The sequence below is a fragment of the Tenrec ecaudatus genome, chromosome 10 (genome assembly GCF_050624435.1).
Source record: "Tenrec ecaudatus isolate mTenEca1 chromosome 10, mTenEca1.hap1, whole genome shotgun sequence".
In the NCBI taxonomy this organism is placed as follows: Eukaryota; Metazoa; Chordata; class Mammalia; order Afrosoricida; family Tenrecidae; genus Tenrec; species Tenrec ecaudatus.
Window position 1 is genome coordinate 63,676,281 of NC_134539.1, and position 18,772 is coordinate 63,695,052.

The 18,772-nt window shown below is 41.7% G+C and overlaps 1 protein-coding gene across 1 annotated transcript in view; it reads left to right on the top strand.

Annotated features, from left to right (window-relative positions):
- LOC142459186 (guanine nucleotide-binding protein G(q) subunit alpha) overlaps nt 1-18,772 on the top strand; it is a 365,934-nt gene that overhangs the window by 290,460 nt on the left and 56,702 nt on the right. The window contains exons 4-5 of the mRNA XM_075560515.1: nt 9,801-9,929; nt 12,734-12,863. Coding sequence (XP_075416630.1) covers nt 9,801-9,929; nt 12,734-12,863 — 259 coding nt within the window. The remainder of the gene's footprint in view (nt 1-9,800; nt 9,930-12,733; nt 12,864-18,772) is intronic.

Sequence of the window (18,772 nt, forward strand, 5' to 3'; positions counted from 1 at the left end):
ATGCCTAGTGTGGCTTAATCAAGGGTGGCAATGTAGCAGTGAGGAATTACTAAACCTGAATGAAGGCCGAACATGGTAGTGGGACAAGAGGAAAGTAAAAGGAAATAGAGTAAAGAACCAGGAGGCAAAGGACATTCATAGAGGTCTAAATATAGGCATGTACACATGTAAATATATTTATATATAATAAGAGGGGAACAGATCTCTGTACTTACATCTATATGTTAAGAATTAAGGTGGCAGATGGACTTTGGACCTAAACTCAAGTATTCCCTTAACACAAGAACACTTTGTTCTAATAATCCAGCATTCTGTGATGCTCACCTTCCCCATGTGATCGCTGAAGAGAAAATGGATGCATAAGCAAATGTGGTGAAGAAAGCTGATGGTGCTCAGCTATCAAAAGATATAGCATCTGGGGTCTTAAAAGTTTGAAGATAATAAGCGGCCATCTAGCTGAGAAGCAACAAGCTCTCTTGGAGAAGCACACCAGCCTGGGTGATCATGAGGTGTTGATGGGACCAGGTGTCAGGTATTTAAGACCCAGAACAAAATCATACCCAATGTGAATTGGGGCGAGGGTAGGGATGAAGTTGAGAACCAAAGCCCATCTGTAGACAATTGGACATCCCCTCACAGAAGGGTCACAAGGAAGAGATGAGCCAGTCAGGGTGCAGTATAGCACTGATGAAACACAACTTTCCTCTAGTTCCTTAATGCTTCCTTCCCCCCACTATCATGACCTCAGTTCTCCCTTACAAAGTGGATTAAACCAAAACATGCACACAGCTACAGATAAAAACCCCAAACACAGGGAATCCAGGAAAGATAAACCCCTCAGGGTCAACAGTGAGAATAGAGATACCAGGAGGATAAGGGGAAGGTATGGGGGGGATCACCATATAACCATATAACCCCCTCCCAGGGGGACGAACAACAGAGAAGTGGGTAAAGGGAAACAGAGGATGATGTAAGACATGAAAATAATAATCTATAACTTATCAAGGGTTCATGAGGGAGGAAGTTGGGGGAAGAAAGAGGGGAAATGAGCTGATATCAAGGACCCAAGTAGAAATAAAATGCTTTGAAAATGATGATGGCAGCATGTGTACGGATGTGCTTGACACAATGGATGGTTGTGTGGATTGTGATGAGATGTAAGATCCCATAAAAAAATTATTTAATTTTTTAAAAAGTCACTGAAAAAGAAATACACAAGAGAAAATATCACATTTGATTTGAGCTTATTATTTAGTGAGATTTAAGCTTCTCTCATCTGTTTTTAATTATTTGAAAGTGTGGGTTATATCTGTTTTCCAAAATATTTATTTATTTTTCTGCAGCCAGATGATGATAAAAGCAGTCACTGCCATCTAGTCAATTCCAACTCATAGTGACCCTGTAGGACAGGGTAAACCTGCCCCTGTGAGTTTCCCAGACGGTAATACTTGAAGGGAGTAGAAAACTTCGTTTTCTTCAGAAGCTAAATGTGTAAAGAACTTAGCTAATACAGAGTGTATTTATGGATGAATGGCCACCGTTTCCTTAAGTTTTTCATGCCAGTCATGCTCCAGACAGTATTTGTAGATCCTCTCCCAGGAATAGAGAGTTCATGCCAACAGGTTCCAGAAAATGTTCAAAATACAAAAATGCTCATTCCATCCCAAACAAATCCCATCCCTCCTTCCCTATAAGTAACTCTTTTCGTCCTACAAATTGGCAAAGATCAAATCCTAGGAGTCTGCCTATCCCAGCACCTACCCCACAGATGTGGTCACAGTCTTATGTGTTGTTGAATTCCAGAGGGTCCTGCGTGTTTTCTCATGATCGGAAAGGTGTTGTGACATTCCACCTCATGCATTTGTTTCCCTGCTGCCTTGCTTTTTACTGAAAACCACCCAAAAGGGAATTCTTCCCTTAAAAAGGTTGTGTTCAAGCTGTCTTTTTACAATCCGACCTCCTAGGTTTTTGCTGAGTGAGCGAGCATTCCAAGGTCTTAAAGCTTGAAAACGAACCGAAATAAAACAAAGCTTACATGCAAATATATTATTTTGTGGCCAGGACCTAAAAATGACCAAGAATTACATCATCTAAATGAAGTTAATTTAGTGCTGCCTTTCCTTTCTGGGTTGTCTTTAAATTTGTCAGAGACATATTAATTCACAATTTAGCTCCTAAGTATGCGGGCCAGTAAGACTAAGAGGGATAATTATGTAAAGATGAATAGCTAACAGCCTCCTTTTTCCAGTGTTTTCTCCTAAAAAGTGTATCTTGCCATCCTAACTAGCCGCACTTTCCATACACTAGTTTTCATTTAGTTTACATGTTGAACAACTGCTATATCCCTGGCACTCGGCTCAGTGCCGCAACCCGTGCAAGGCATTTGCAATTGGTCTCCAGCTCAACAGAGTCTGAAAACCATAACTGACTGGATGAATTTAAATGGAAAATGTAGGTATTTATTGATTGTTATCAGTTACCAAAGTATTCATTATTAGCTGTCTCGGTACGCATGTAAGAATATTCAAAAAGAGAGGATATAATGATAGAGTTGCAGCCGTTGTTCGGTGCCATTGACTGTGTTCTAACCCATAGCAGCCTTATGCCCTGCAGAATGGAGCGCCACCCAGTCCTGCCCCATCCTCACAGCTGTTCCTCTGCTTGAGCCCATTATTGTAGCCGCGTGTCCATCCTTCTCCTTCAGGGCATTCCTTATTTTTAGTGCCCCTCTACCTTACCAAACATGATGTCCTTCTCCAGGGACTGGTCTTTCCTGACAACATGTCCAAAATATGTAAGACGAAGTCTCCCCATCCTTGTCTCTAAGAAGCCCTCTGGCTGTACTTCTTCCAAGACAGATTAGTTTGTTCTTTTTATCAGTCTATGGTACTTTCGCTGTTGTTCATCAACACTGTAGTTCAAATCCATAGAGTTTTCTCTGGTCTTTCTTCATCAGTGTCACGTACATGTAAGGCAACTGAGAGCACCATGGCATGGGACAGGCATACCTCAATCCTCAAAGAAACATCCTTGCTTTTCAGTGCTTTAAAGAGGTCTTGTACAGCAGATTTACTTGTGCACCTCATCCTTTGATCTCTTGTCTTTGATCTCATGAGCATTGATTGTGGATCCAAGCAAGACAAAACCCTTGACAAATTCGGTCTTTTCTCCATTTGTCTTGAGGATGCCTATTGGTCCAGTCGTGAGAATTTTTGTTTTCTTTACACTGAGCTGTAGTCCACACTGAAGGCTGCAGTCCTGGATCTTCACCGGCGAGTGCTTCAACTCTTGCTCACATGCAGCAAGCAAGGCCTTCATCTGCGTGTCGCAGGTCGTTAATGAGCCTCCACTCCGGATGCCGTATTCTTCTTCATAGAATTCTGTTTCTCTGTTTGCTCAGCATACAGATTGAATTAGTATGTAGAGAGAATGCATCCCCTCTTACACACCTTTTCTGATTTGAACGTGCAGTAGTCCCTTGTTAGAACATAACAAGGGGTGGGGTGAGGAGAATTCTGGCAGCTAGCCTCCTATTTTCTAACATATTCTTAAACACATCTTGTCTCCTGGGCAGTTAAGTAAGTCCCATGTATTCCACGGCAACCTTTGCTACCTAGCATCAGAAGAGAGCTATGCCCGCCACTGGTTACACATACATTGCCTTGGAAATGTACCTTGTGCCTGTCGCCATAGCAGCAGCCCGAGAATGACCTCAGCAGCCACTCAAAATCATTTCTGCAAAACAAATTATAGCTATAATTAACTTTCTGAGTGGATGCTGCCTTATGAATTCGTTCAGACCTTGGTTCTGCTTTTGAAAAGGTTAAATGAATGAAATTATCCAGCCTCTAGAGTCCACCAAAGCTTTGCCTCATTACATGAGTTGCTGCCACGGGAAGTACAGTCCAGTTAAGAGATTATTCCAGTAGCTTTTTCCAAATATACCAAGAATCAGCCCCTGAGGATATGCCAGGCCTATCATCATGGAGCTTCCTGTGAAATGCAGACAGTGCTGAAGCCCAGGATGAGGGCAGAACCCTGGACTTCTGGAGGCAGAAAGCCCCTACATTGGCATCTCCTTGGCATGGCTGTGTGCCTCTGGGCAATCTTGGGTATCTACACCTTTTACCTGCTCCTCAAATTGCAACACGCTCTCGCACTGTGGTGCAGCTTCAGATGTGGCGCACGCAGAGCGTCCTATAGAGGGAAATAGTTACCATCTGGGGCTTGCTTGGAGGTACGTGGCACTTTCTTGCTTCTCTCTTGCCTTGTCTTTATTCACTCTTGGTTCTAGGCAATAGGTGATAGACTCAGCAGCACCTGAAACAATCCCTTTCTGTCTTTTTCTTCATTACAACCTAATTAATGTAACATGTTGACTGCAAGTGAATGTGCCTTCTATCGAAATGAGAACAGGCAACAGCAATATCAAGCAAGCACCTTGGCTTACTCATGTTCACCCGCCACACGCGGCCATCTCCTTGCCTTGAACTGAATCGATACCTGGGCAGCCGAAGGGCAGAAGAGGGTCTGGCTAGCAGCAAGCACTCGGCCTCAATGCCTTCCCATCATTCTCTGTGAACTTGACTGACAATAAAAAGGAATGTTATCTTTGCCCTTTGAAAGCTTTCAACATTCAGCTGCTGTCTTGGTAATGCCCGGCCACAGAGGAAGGACACCGCTGATTTTCCTTGTGAAGGTATTCCTGAGCTTCCTTAAGGGCTTCCAGTTGCAGGTTCCTGCTCCGATTCTATTGTTCTCACCTGAGCCCGTTTCTTCAGGAAGCCCGGAAGCTCAGTGCCTCCTAAGTTGGAATGAAACGGGTCAAGGTTGCTGCTGCGCTGAGCTACAAATCATGTGTGCTCTTCACGTGCTGGGTCCTGAAATCCTCCTGGGCAAGTATGGAGAAGTAGAGGCAGCACGTACTCGGTGTGGCTCATCTTCAGGAAACAGGGAGCCACATTTGGTTTTCGCGGAGGGACACCGCGATGCTCTGTGCGCCAGAGGAGCGCCCTCCGTGCTGACCTCTGTGGACGCCAGTAAGTGAGGAGACGTGCTTTCTCGGGGAACATATTTCTGGGTGAGCTTGCCACTGTGCGAAGTCCGTGGAGTCATGTAAAGAAATTCTTCTATATGGGAACTAGATGGTGAGCTCTTGCCTTTCAAAATATCCATTCGTTTCAAGATTTTTCAATACAGAGGGCTAATAAATGAGAAAACGTCCGCCTCTGTAGAGTAGCTTGTTGTTGGTGCATTTACGGTAGGATACGCTGCTTTGTTTGTAGAATGAAACATAGATGGACTCCCCAAACATGGGCTTGTCAACATCAGAGAATGGAGACCATTCCAGAACCATTCCAGGCTATCTGCTAAAATGTCACATCCCATATCTGCTGTCTTATTTCCTTCCACCTCGCATATCTGTAGTCTCCATGCCATGCCCTTTTCCTCCTCCAGCGAGTTTTAGATGAAAGATATCAGACTGGTTCCTGTCAATCAGTAGCGAGCTAATTGCCAGCCAGAGAATCATTAATGTGCTTGGGATAAGGCCAGTAGGATACTAATTAGCTACTTTGCGGTAGGAAGTTCCAGGGTGGTGCTTTTTTGTCTTAGAGAATTGGTATAGCTTCAAAAGGGCAGTCGGTTTTCTTCTTTGTTAAAACCAGGCGTAGCTCCACCAGTCTATGACTCCATGAGCCTCTAAACTTAATATAGTATTTGTTTTTAACATTCAGTTTCAGATTTAAGGGTCTAATCCCTATGGAAACAATACTGATAAGATGGATAGCTAGATAACTGAGGTTGAGTGGACACCAATTCATGGAAATCTTATGTACAACAGAACCAAACATCGCCCAGTCCTGTGTCTCCCCAAAGTTCAGTGAGTCCATCATTGCCCCTGCTGGCTGATCCAGCTCACTGGGGTCTCCCTCCCTCTCTGTAACCTTCTACATCACTAAGTGATTGTCTCCTCTAGCAATTGGTCCCTCTTGATGTTATGTCCAACACAAGTGAATTAGACAAGATTCCATGGTGATTCATCAAGTTTTCATTGGCCATTTTTTAGACATAGATCACGAGGTCTGCCTTGGGCTGGAAGCTTTGTTGAAATCTGCCCATTGTGGGTGATACTGCTGGTATTTGAAATATTGGTGCCAGTCTGCAGCATCTCAGAAGATGCAAGCCACCATACATGACAACCTGATGGCTAAGTGGTAAACTAGTACGAGTGCTGCTTCCAAACCAAACTCCCTGCCACTGAGTCCGTGCTGACTCTTAGCGACACCCTGTGGGTTTCACCCTGTGAGACTAACTGTTGCCGGAAGTGGAAAGCACCTGCGGGCCTGCTGGTGGTTTTGAACTACCGCACCTGCTGCTCGCAGTCCAACATGTAACCAGTACACCACCAGGGTACCTGAAATAGTGCTAAAAATAAATCTCAGTGTAGAAACTCCATCCAACTAACATATTTATTACATGCCATTGGCACCGTGGAGGAAGCACTGGGTGGCCAACCGCAAAGCGGGCAGCTTGAGCCCTGTTCTGGGCAGAGCAGTCAAGCTTTCATCGTCCATTAAGATTGGCAGCCTCGGAGACCCTGTGGAGCAACTCTGTCAGTCAGAATTGACTTGATGGCGGGGAATTTGGTTTCTGAGAGTTACTTTCCACACAAGGAGCCTGGGTGGCACAGTGGTGACAGTGTTTGACTACTAATTGAAAGGTCACTGGTCCAAACCCACCAACTTTGCCACAGGAGAGAGAGTAGCAGTCTGCTCCTGTAAAGATTGTAGCCTTGGACACCCAATGGGAAGTTCCTCTTTGTCCTACAGGGTCACTGAGGGCAATGAGCTGTGCAAGTTCTTTTGTTTCTTGAAAGAACAATGAGTTGATGATGTAGAAGAGGTGAAGGTAAAATGAGGGAGGTGCTGTCAGTCATCCAAACAGATGAGTTTGAAAAATGTTTCCAAGAATGGAATTGCAGATTTGACAAATGTATTACGTGTCATGGAGAGTACTTTGAAGGTGATAAGGTTGTTTTGTTAAAAACAAAAAAACTTAAATACATAGCTTTGAAAAAAAATTCCACTTAGGGGTTACCCTCTCATGCTCATTTCCTGTTTTTGGTAATGTACTGTGACTGTGTAAGATGGTATCTTGGGGAAATTAGGGAAAGAGTATATGGGAACTCTCTAATAATTTTGCAACTACTTGTGAGTCTAAAATTATTTCAAAAGTGGTTTCCTTAAGGTAATGAAAAAGTATCATAGGACCAGTTAAATTAAAAAATTTAAGGTGACTAAACATTGGGTATATCTAACCTTGGACATCTTGCAGTAAACTGAGAGTCTTTTATAATTACTGGGTAAATGTAATGTAAAATCATCAACTACTGCAAAAAAAAAAATCTGTACCATGGGAACTCAATCTGGATGCTGACCGGGTTTTTTATATTTGGCTGTGGTTGACGTGAATACTGCCCCCATGTGATAGTAACAGATATATTAAAAAAAAAAACACAGGATGGTAAATCATAGGAAACTTTAATGAGCTGTATTGAGTGAACTATGCCATGTATCATCTTTTGTATTATTAAACCTATTGTTATATATTAAGAAAAGAAAATATAATGAGGATTTTTTACATTATGGTTTTACCTCAATAATTACAGCAGGAATTGAGAATTTGCAATGTTATTTGTTGTGAAGTTCTATCAGCCGAATCTGTGAAGCTGAACAAACTAAAATGTCATTTTGATAGCAAGCACCCAAGCTTTGCTGGCAAGGATACCAACTATTTTAGAAGCAAAGCTGATAGACTCAAGAAAGCCAGACTTGACACTGGTAGCAAGTACCACAAACAAAAGGTAGAAGCCAATGAAGCTTCATATTTGGTGGCACTCAGAATTTCCAGAGCTATGAAACCTCACACCATTGCTGAGGATTTACTGTTGCCAGAGGCCGAAGACATTGTTCAAGTTGTGATCGGGGACAAATTATTATGAAATTGAGTGCAATTTCCTTATCTACCGACACTGTCCACAGAAGAATAGATGACATGTCTGCTGATATTCTTCATCAGGTAATCCAGGAAATTAAATCTGCTCCACCCCCAATATTTAGAATCCAGTTTGGTGAATCTACAGACATTGCAAACCGTTCATAGTTACTGGTTTACATGAGGTATATTAACAATGGCAACTTGGAGATGTGTTTCTTTTTTGCAAACCTCTTGAAACAACAACTACTGCACATGATGTACTTGACACAGTTGGTTCATTTCTGAAAGAGCATAAGACCTCTTGAGGACAGGTTTGTGGTGTTTGCACAGATGGTGCTCCAGCTATGCTAGGATGTCGATCTGGATTTCAATGTTTGGTACTGAATGAGTCACCAAAAGTCATCAGAAATCACTTTATGATTCATCAGCAAATATTATCAATGAAGACACTGCCATAAGAGTTACAGGAAGTAATAAAAAGTGTCATAAGTTCGGTCAATTTTGTAAAGGCGAGCACTTTAAACAGTCAACTGTTTTCGCAACTGTGCAACAGGTTGGATGCACCGAATAATGCTCTGCTGTTTCACACTGAAGTGAGATGGTTGTCGAGAGGAAAAGTTTTCAAATGTGTTGTTGAGCTTCATGATGAACTCAAATGTTTTTTAATCAGAAAGCAAAATAGCAGTTCAAAGCACTTTTCAGTGATAAAAGTGAACTACAGCAAATATTGACATATTTGCTATCTTGAATGAGTTAAATTGATCACTATGCAAGGACCAAATGCAACATGCCTCAATTTGTCTGAAAAGATCCGATCATTACAAATGAAACCAGCTTTGGCCAAAAAAAAAAAAAAATTGGATGAAAATAAAATGTACATGTTGCCTACCTTATCTGCTTTCTTTGAGGAACATGACATTGAACCCGACAAAAGGATTACGATGATAATTTTTGTGAAAGAACACTTGCACATGCTTGCAGATGAAATGTCATCATACTTTCCAAACTACCTGACACCGCATTTGCACTCGCCAGAAGCCCATTCACAGTCAAAGTTGAAGATATTCCTGAGACAGCACAAGAGGAGTTCATTGAACTTACTAACAGCGATGCAGTGAGAACTGATTTTTCCACAATGCCAGTTACAGAATTCTGGATCAAGTGTTTGCAGTCATCCTGTTCTGTCTGAGACTGTGTTGCGCCTTCTTCTTCTTCCATTTCCAACAACATATCTGTGTGAAACCGGGTTTTCCAGCTTATTGATTATCAAGTCTAAATACAGAAGTCGACTTGCTCTGGAACATGTTCTTCGTTGAGCTCTTACAAAGACTGCCCCGAGAATTTTTGATTTGGTGAGAAAAGCTGTCTCAACCTGCTTCACACTGACGTTGGCTTTTTATGCAGACTGTCACAAAATGTAGCAATGTCATTTACTATTGTTATATTAAGACTGTTACCCATGCTACACCCTGCTTCAAGACAAAATTTCATTTATTTGTAATTAGAAGTAAATATTTCACAATATATAATTACATATTGTTTTGTGATTAATCACTATGCTTTAATTATGTTGTATTTGTAACAATGAAAATATGTCCTGCATATCAGATATTTACATTATGATTCATAACAGTAGAAAAATTATGGTTATGAAGTAGCAATGAAAATTTTATGGTTAGGGGTCATCACAACATGAGGAACTGTATTAAAGGGTCGCAGCATTAGGAAAGCTGAGCACCACTGGTATAAATAGATTTGATGTGATGGTATTTCTAACGTTTTTATTATGTCTTCCTCCTTAGCTATCTTAATGACTTGGACCGCGTAGCCGACCCTGCATACCTGCCTACTCAACAAGACGTGCTTAGAGTGCGAGTCCCCACCACAGGGATCATCGAATACCCCTTTGACTTACAAAGCGTCATTTTCAGGTAGTAACCAAGTCCATAAAACCTACTTTCCTAGCTCGTATGCCTTGAATATATTTAGAAATCTCTGCAAATTTTGAAGCCATATGCAAAAATAGTAAATATCAAAGCAATATTGTCTTTATATCCATCATTATTGTCGTTGTCAACTAGCAATGTCCATACCAACTGCTGGCATCTGACACACAAGTGACACAAAACAAATGACTCCTGGTATCTGACACACATGACACATGACAAATTATTCCTGGCATCTGACACATAAGTGACACATGACAAATTATTCCTGGCATCTGACACACAAAAGGAGAGATGGAGAGGTGGGTTTCAGTTTAAGTCACCAACTGTAACGAAATCCTAGTTTGCTGTTGGTTGAGCAATATTAGGTATTGGAACATTGGTCCACACAGTATGACTTTAAAAAAATCATTTTATATACTAGGATATTGTCTATATTTTTATAATTATGTAAGATATGAATGATCAAATGACCCATCAACTATAGAAATTGTGTTGTCAGGAACTTTCATGTTGACATCTCTTCCTACTCTTTGGGGAAGGTCAGACACAATTTCTGAGTAGCAATAAAAATGTGATTTTTATGTCTATAAGTTGCTTAAGTTTTTTTTTTTCACACAACTGTGTAAAGGTGTTCATTATTCTAGTCTACCTGTATGTAGCAAAGTAGCATGAAAGACATGCTCTCTTCTTTCACTACTGCTGTTTCTGAGTAATACTCCCGCAAGGTCAATATTCTTCCACTTATTCTTTTATTACACATTTAATTGCGTTTCTAGTTGGACTACAAACAACCTGTGCTTTGAGAAGCCCTGTTATCTCTAAGGATAAAATAAGTTTTGTAGTACAAAGGGCTGAGTTCCTCAGGAGAGCCCAGCCCGTTGAAGAAGCCTGCACGCAGGACTGAGGAAGGAGTTGAGTCACCAGACAAGTAGGGTTAGCAGGCCATCAGTCACTCCCTGCCAAAGCACTGTGTGTTTCATTCTGGTCCATCCCTGTACCTGGCTGTCATACACAGCTCAAACAGACATGACTGCAGTGGGTGACATTACGCCACCATCTCTGAGCTGTTTTTTCACCTGTACAATGGTTGTCTTAGGTGACTTTCAGTGGTCCTTTAGCATTTTGTAATACTCAAATTTTGAATGCATAGCATTTAAAGGACTTTATCTTGAGGCATCCAAATCGCCTTCCTCTTACTACCATATTATAAGTAAGTGCAGAAAGCACTTAACATTTCATGAGACTGTGTATTTCCTCAGAACTTCAGTTAGCGAATTCTGAAGCCAGCTTGCAATTACATTTCCTGTTACTCTGCATTGTGTACATTAGCTTTGGATGGGCATTTTTCACCATAGCAGTAAAATTGTGACCTAAAGGAATTCATTTGCCCCACCATCAAAAGCACCTACATGGCTTTGTGAGACAGGAATTCACTGGGTAAGAGTGTCATATAGACAAGTAGCATGCTATTCACATGATGGCATCAGAAAGGCACGACCATTGGAATGTTTCTCAAAATCAGAGGACACTCTAGTTTTGATGTCCTTGGGTCTTCCTAAGAGCCCTGTTGATGTCCTGGCTTATGGGTTGAGCTTCTGACCTCAAAGTCAGTAGTTTGAAACCACCAGCTTTTGCTTGGGAAAAAGATGTGACATCCTGCGCCTGTAAAGATGTACAGTCTCAGAAACCCCCAGGGACAGTTCCACCTAATCACCGTGAGTCAGAATCCACTCAGTGACAGTGGGGTTGGCTTGAGTTTCGGTCTTCTAGAACCATGTTTCTTCCCCTCAGATATCCATGGTGCACCGAGCAAGTTGCAGCAGCAGCAGTCACTGGAAGATCCTTGAGTTTGTTATTTAGGTGTAAGGCTAGAGTAGTAAACACCAGGAACCAGCAACTGCAGCTTCAACAAACACTTAAAGAGCCCAACACTCGGACTTTTTCACTCAGCCCAGTGTTGGCTCTGAAAGCATTTTATCCTGTGAACGTTGTGCACATTTCACTCAAGAAAATGGATTCAACATGTTGAAGAACCTGATGGGCTGAGCGCCAGGCACTGTGCTCGATATCTTCTTATGTACGTGATCACTCAAATGAATTCCGGTCTGGTCTTTGATTTCTGAGCAACACCGCCGAGACTGTTACAAACACAGACTCGAGGTGTTAAAAACCGATCCTTGATGGCGCTGTATAATATCTTGATGTTTTATGTATCTTTGATTTCCGGCGGGTTAGTTAATTGTTTGTGCACCGTGCTAATTGCACAGGTCCTCAGCGTGGCCCTAGATCATCACCATTATGGGTGGTGAGGAGAGAAGCAGCCGCAAATGCTTACGTACTACACTTAGTTGGAGCCTTACACACAGAGACTCATGACAAATACAGTAGCATTCTTGACAGATGCATGAAGATCTTCAGGCTCGTTTTATGGGAAAGGAAACTAAACTTTAATATTTGCCATTAGCTTAGCACAAATAAAACTCATTCTCTTTTTGACGCTACAGTGCTGTGAGTCAATAAACACACCATTTGGCTAGGTGGACAGATAAGACTACTTCTCACAGTTTTCGTTTCCGTGCACATCTGGTAAACCTTGAGTAATCCAGACTCACTTAAATAGCAGAAAACAAAATGAGCAGATACTCAATAAACATACATATTGATTGAATTGACTTGGGTGCCATTGTCTTTCAAGCGACTATTTTCCTAAAATGTATAAGTGAAGCTATTTTGTGGAGGGTTTTTTCTTTATAAGCGACTAATGTGAATGTCTATTAAACTTTCAGAATGGTGGATGTAGGGGGCCAGAGGTCCGAGAGAAGAAAGTGGATACACTGCTTTGAAAATGTCACTTCAATCATGTTTCTAGTGGCACTTAGTGAATATGACCAAGTTCTGGTGGAATCCGACAATGAGGTAAGTGCCCTGTGAGAGTCAGTGAGCTTTCATCCTTGATATCTGGTACACGTGACTGGGAGGAGGTGGTGTGTCGGGTGTGGTGGGAGCTGCTTCTTCTGATTTCTTGAAAGTTGATTTGAGAGTGACAAAAAGCACAAGAAAAAGTAAAAATGTGTTTCTGTATTCCTCGTAGTCCACTCAGAGCCGTAAGCATTCCCGTGAAATGCATGATCGATTCTAATTAGATCCTGTTTGATACTTTTAACACTTTGGCCCTGAAAATGATAATAGCATGGAATCCCAAGGGTGATCATTGTACAGCCTTCTTCTTATGGAACAGATGGGGGACAATCGGCAAGAGTTACCCCTCTTGTGCTTTACGTTTCTTTTGTTTAAATCATTGTTTGTGTGGATGAGTGGGACCCAAAGAGTAGCAAAGCCTCTCTTGGAAAACGTGAATGACTTCGCAGCCAGACTCTCCGTCAATTCATTGTGGAGTAATGAAGTGTGTGGTGAGGCAGCCTTTGTACTCTTGTAGGAGTTCTGTTGTAGGTTGTTACTGAGGTGCATCTCAGCTCAGCATTGAATGATTGAAGAATTATCCTTGCTAGGCGTTTACAGAGAACCGGTGAAGTATTGCCATCTTCCTCCTATTACATCATATCCTGACTAACAAAAATAGGGATTTTGATGATGTCAAAGGCTTGATGATGCGTCCGTTGATTTTTCTTGCCTTCAAGTTGAAGTTCAGTACGTACGCATCTCTGCATGGGAAAGTAGTGGGGGTGCTATTGATGGTCTCTGAGCAATGGGATATGCAGATTGACATGCCAATAACCAAAAACCAAATTCACTGCCATCAAATCAATTCCAACGCACAGTAACCCTGTCGAGCTGGGCAGAGAGCTTCATGTCGCTCCTGTCAGGAGGGTCATGGTTTCAAACTGCTGACACAGCTCTGAGCAGCCTGAGAGCAAGCTGAGAGCAACCATAGGACCACCAGGACTCCTTAATATGCCATGAGTAAATGTTACAGATTATTCCAAGAGGCCATAATATTAAAGAAAGGCGGTGTGCCCAGTAATTGAGTAAAATCAACTGTGACTGAAATGTACTTGTTTAAAACTATCTTAAGTGTACAATGCCATGACATTAATTAGCATTCACCGTGTTGTGCAAGTCCCACCACTCGGCTTTCCAGTGGCTTTTACCAACCTAACCAGAAACCTGGCAGCCCTGTCGTCTGATTGTCTTACTGCTGCTGTCACCACAGTGCCACAGGTGAATGACGTCACTGAACAGAAAGGGATCTTGTCCCTTTTAGAAGGTGGCAGCTATCCAGTTGGTTCTGACTCACAGTGACGCTGTGGATCACAGAGCAAAGCATGACCCTGAATCGTACCGTCTTGCTCTGCTTGAGTTTATTGTTGACAGCAACTGTGTCACGCCCCCCAGTTGAGGGTCTTGCTCCTTTTTCTTCTGGAACTGATCCCTCCTGATAACGTGTTCAAAGCACACGAGACAGTATCTCGCCATCTTCACTTCTAAGGAACCTTCTGGCTGTACTTCTTCCAAAATAGATTTCTGTATTCTTCTGGCAGTCCGTGGCCTATTTGGTATCCTCCCACCACACAATCATTCAAATGTATCACTGCCTTGATTCTTCTGTGGTCTTTCTTGTTCATTTCCAGCTTTCATATGTATATGAGACAATTAAAAAAATACATCATGACTTGGATCATGCACACCTTAGTGACATCTTTTTTTTTTTTAATTTTAAAATGTTATTTTATTGAGGGCTCTTCCAGCTCTTATCACAATCCATACATAGATCCATTTTGTCAATCACATCTTTACATATGTCATCATCATCTTTTTCAAAACATTTTCTTTCTACTTGAGCCCCTGGCATTAGCTCCTCATGTGTCCCCCCCCCCTTTCCTTCTCTCCCTCATGCCCCCTTGATAATTTATAAATTATTCCTTTTTTTCCCCATGTTTTATACCGACTGCTGTCTCATTTCACTCACTTTTCTACTGTCTGTCCTCCTGGGATGGGGGCCATACATTGATCATTGTGATCAGTTCCCCCTGACTCTCCCAACCCCAACCTTACCCTCCTAGTATCTCTGCTCCCCATATTGGTCCTGAGGGGTTTGTCTGTTCTGGATTCCCTGTGTTTCGAGTTCTTATCTGTACCAGTATACATGTTCTGGTCTAGTCAGGTTGGTAAGATAGAATTCAGGTCATGGTAGTGTGGCTGGGGTGGAGGTTGGGGAGGGAAGCATTAAAGAGCTAGAGGAAGGTGGTGTGTTTCATTGGTGCTATACTGCACCCTGACTGGCTCTTCTCTTCCTTGTGTCCATTCTGACAGGGGGTGTCCAACTGACTACTGATGGGCTTAGGGTCTCCACTCTGCTCTCCCCCTCATTCCCATTGATATGTTTTTTATTTGTTTTGTTTTGGGTCTTTGGTGCCTGATACCAAATCCTATCGACACCTCATGATCACACAGGCTGGTGCGCTTCTTCCATGTGGGCTTTGTTGCTTCTCAGCTACAGGACCACTTGTTTAACTACAAGCTTTTAAGACCCCAGACACTTTATCTTTTGATAGCCAGGCACCATCAGCTTTTTTTCACGTTTGCTTATGTACTCATTTTGTCTTTGATTGTGTCGGGAAGGTGAGCATCATGGAATGCCAGGTTTTTAGAACAATGTGTTCTTGCATTGAGGGAGTACCACCTAACAGTCTCAATGAGAGCCCAATTCAAAATTCTTAAATAAAAATAGTCTTACAGCAGATTTGTCTGATGCAATATAGACTTCATTTTCCTGCCTGCTGCTTCATTGGGCAGCAGTTGTGGATCAATTAAAATGGAATCCTGGGCAACTTACTGGTAAATCTTTCTCTGTGTATCATGATATTTTGTGTTACTTATTGGCTCCATTGTGAGAGGTTTTGTTTTCTTTATGCTGAGGTACAATCTGTGCGCAAGACTGCAGTCTTCATCCTCAAGTGTTTTAAGCCCCGAAAGTGAAGCAAGGCGTTTCATCTGCACATCACAGTTGGTTATTGAGCCTTCCTCCAATCCTGATGATTTTCTTTTTTGTCTAATCCAGCCTCTTGGATTATTTGCTTACTGTACATGTTGAATAAGTATGTTGCAAATATGCATTTTTTCCTAGGGGAATTGCTGTCTCTCATGGTTAGCTCTCTCCAGGTTTCTGGAATCAGAATCAGCTGAACGGCAGTGAGTTTGACCCTGATGACCTTCATGTCACCTCCATCTATACTTGCTTTTATGTGTGCTTAATCCGTTCTTTTGATATTAAAAAAATTGATTTGCTGGAGACACACCCTATCCAGTGGAGCCCCCCCCACCTTCGTCAACCCTATCTGTACTGTGCCTTGAAGCTTGAACAAACCATTGGAATCTAACCCAACGCTTGTGTAAACAAAAGCAGTTTGTGTTTCACTTGTATTAGTTGGCATGGTTAGTATGTGTTTTTTACCTTCTGCAGCTGTGTTCCCAGGGTTTTGCTATTATTTTCTTAGTTTTTGTGGCATTTTATGCTGTTTTTAGATTAAAAAAACTTGAGTCTGGAGAAAGAGTTTATTTTGAAAAGGATCATCATGACTAGGAACTCCTTTACCCTGTCATTGTTTTGCTGATGATGGCTTAGTAAACCCTGTTAGAAAAGTTAAGGAAACGCCATCAGCAGACCATATTAGGCACATTTTTTTAGGAGAAAGCCAGCCAGGTTCTAGTGAAAAAGGGCAAAGGGGGGAGGGGCGGAGAAATTCCTGAAAAGCAACTATTAGTTGATTTTTATGGAAGGGGATTCCCCTTCTAAACAATGACTCTACATATCTCCTCTCCACATCCATGTCCACAGATCCAAATCCTCATCCATCTCAAGGGATGGGCCATACTGTAGTTATTAAGAACTTTTTAAATGTTGTGTTTCTTATTTAAATTATATTGTTTTACTCTTAACTTATTTACTTTGAAACTTCTGTGTAATGTTTTGTATAAAATGGCAAGGCTAGGGTAAACACTTGGTGGATCAATCCATTTGCAGTTTTTCTTATGGGAAAAATCGATTCAGAACTCATCCCATCCAACGCTTCTTCTACATTGGATTAGCATCAAGGTCCTGGGTTCTAGTCATTCAAACTCAAGTTCAAAGCATTTTTGTAAGCAGTGATACCAGCCATTTAGTCCAAATTGGGCTGAGAACCACAAGGGCAGCACTTTGAAACCTCCAGCCATTCCTGAGGAGAAAGACGAGACGTTCTATTCCCATCAAGAGTTACAGTCTCGGAAACACTTAGGTGGGGTTCTACCCTGTCCTGTAGGGTTGCCGTGGGCCAGAATTGACTCGGTGGCCGTGAGTGTGGTCGGAAAGAACTGAGCGTCTGAAAATTTAATTACTTTTCAGTAGTCATTCTTTTACATTGTTAATGGAAGAAAACAGGGACCCATTTAAAGATTTTTAAAAGAATCATAAACCAAAAGAACTCAGAAGAAGCCAAACTAGAACTGTAAGGTGGATCCTAGTGATTTCCCATGGAAAGTTTCACAGACTCACCATGTTTGATGAGAGGAATAAGCAGAAGTGTTGTGGTGAAGAAGGGCTCTGTGGAGAAGAATTCCCTGAGCTCTTTCCTGCTAGCGCTTTGGCTGACTTTCTCAAGACACTCGCGTAAGCAGAAGAGGAGATGGTATTTGTCTTATCCTTGTCTTCTGCTGCTGTGCTTACAGTACCCTATCTTAGAGTCCTTTGTCAGGACCTAGATCCTAAAACTTTACCCCTATATTTCCTAACACATCATCTATATTCTGTTCCTATATTTAGATCATTGATTCATTTTGTGTTGATTTTCATACATTATGTCAGGTGTGAGCCGAGCTTTTTTTCTTTTGCAATTGAAGTTCTAATTGTCCCCAAATATAGTTTTCATACTCGACATGTTCTAGGTGCACAAGAATGCTTGGCTTCTTGGTCCTTGGTCCCATCCTTCATATCATTTTCTTTTGCATCTGGGCTCAATAAAGATTCCATAACTAATCTTTGGCATACAAATTACCCGCTTGTGTATTTCAGAACTTCCCTTTGGTTACTAGTATATAGTCAAAGAGGTGTTTTATTTCATTTTGTTTTTAGGAATGAGGTTTGTGGCTAGGGGGATGAGGAGCTGATACCAAGGGCTCAAGTAGAAAGAAAATGTTTTGAGAATGATGATGGCAACAGAACATACAAATGTGCTGGACACAATGGATGTACGGATTGTGATAAGAGTTGTATGGGTCCCCAATAATATGGTTTTTTAAAAAAAAGAATGGGATTTGTTTGTTAGCCAATGAGCCCCTGTAACTGCAAAGGGAAAAAAATCTCTGAAAAATATGTGAGCATATCTGACTGTTATAAACATTTTAATTAGGTAGTTGCCATAAGATTTTAGTTATAATATGTATGTCGTTATCTATAGCTATACTTACTTGTTGTTCCACAATCCTTAAATGTAGAGTTTTGAACGTGTTCATATTTTTGAAGCAGGTAGATGACAACATTTCTGACCTCTCTCAATTTTGGATCAAGACAAAAATATAGTTGAGAGCTTATATACTATGTGCTAGGTACCAAAGATTCTAAAGGGATGCAAAAATGGAGGGGAACATGGGAGATGCCCTGGAGAAACAGCTGTTTGCTCGTCTGGTCACAGAAGTCTGTGAAAGAGGTAGTATCCATTCTCTGGTCATGAGGCTGGGTGGGGTGAGGGGTGGGGGGGTGGGCTCTAACCTACCCTGCTTTGTCTGGTGACAACTTACTGGCTGGTTTCACAGCTCTGTGTCTGGGGACTGTTGGGTTTTAAGGCTGTTGCAGAACTAGGAAAGGGGCAAGGAATAATGGGAGCTAGAGC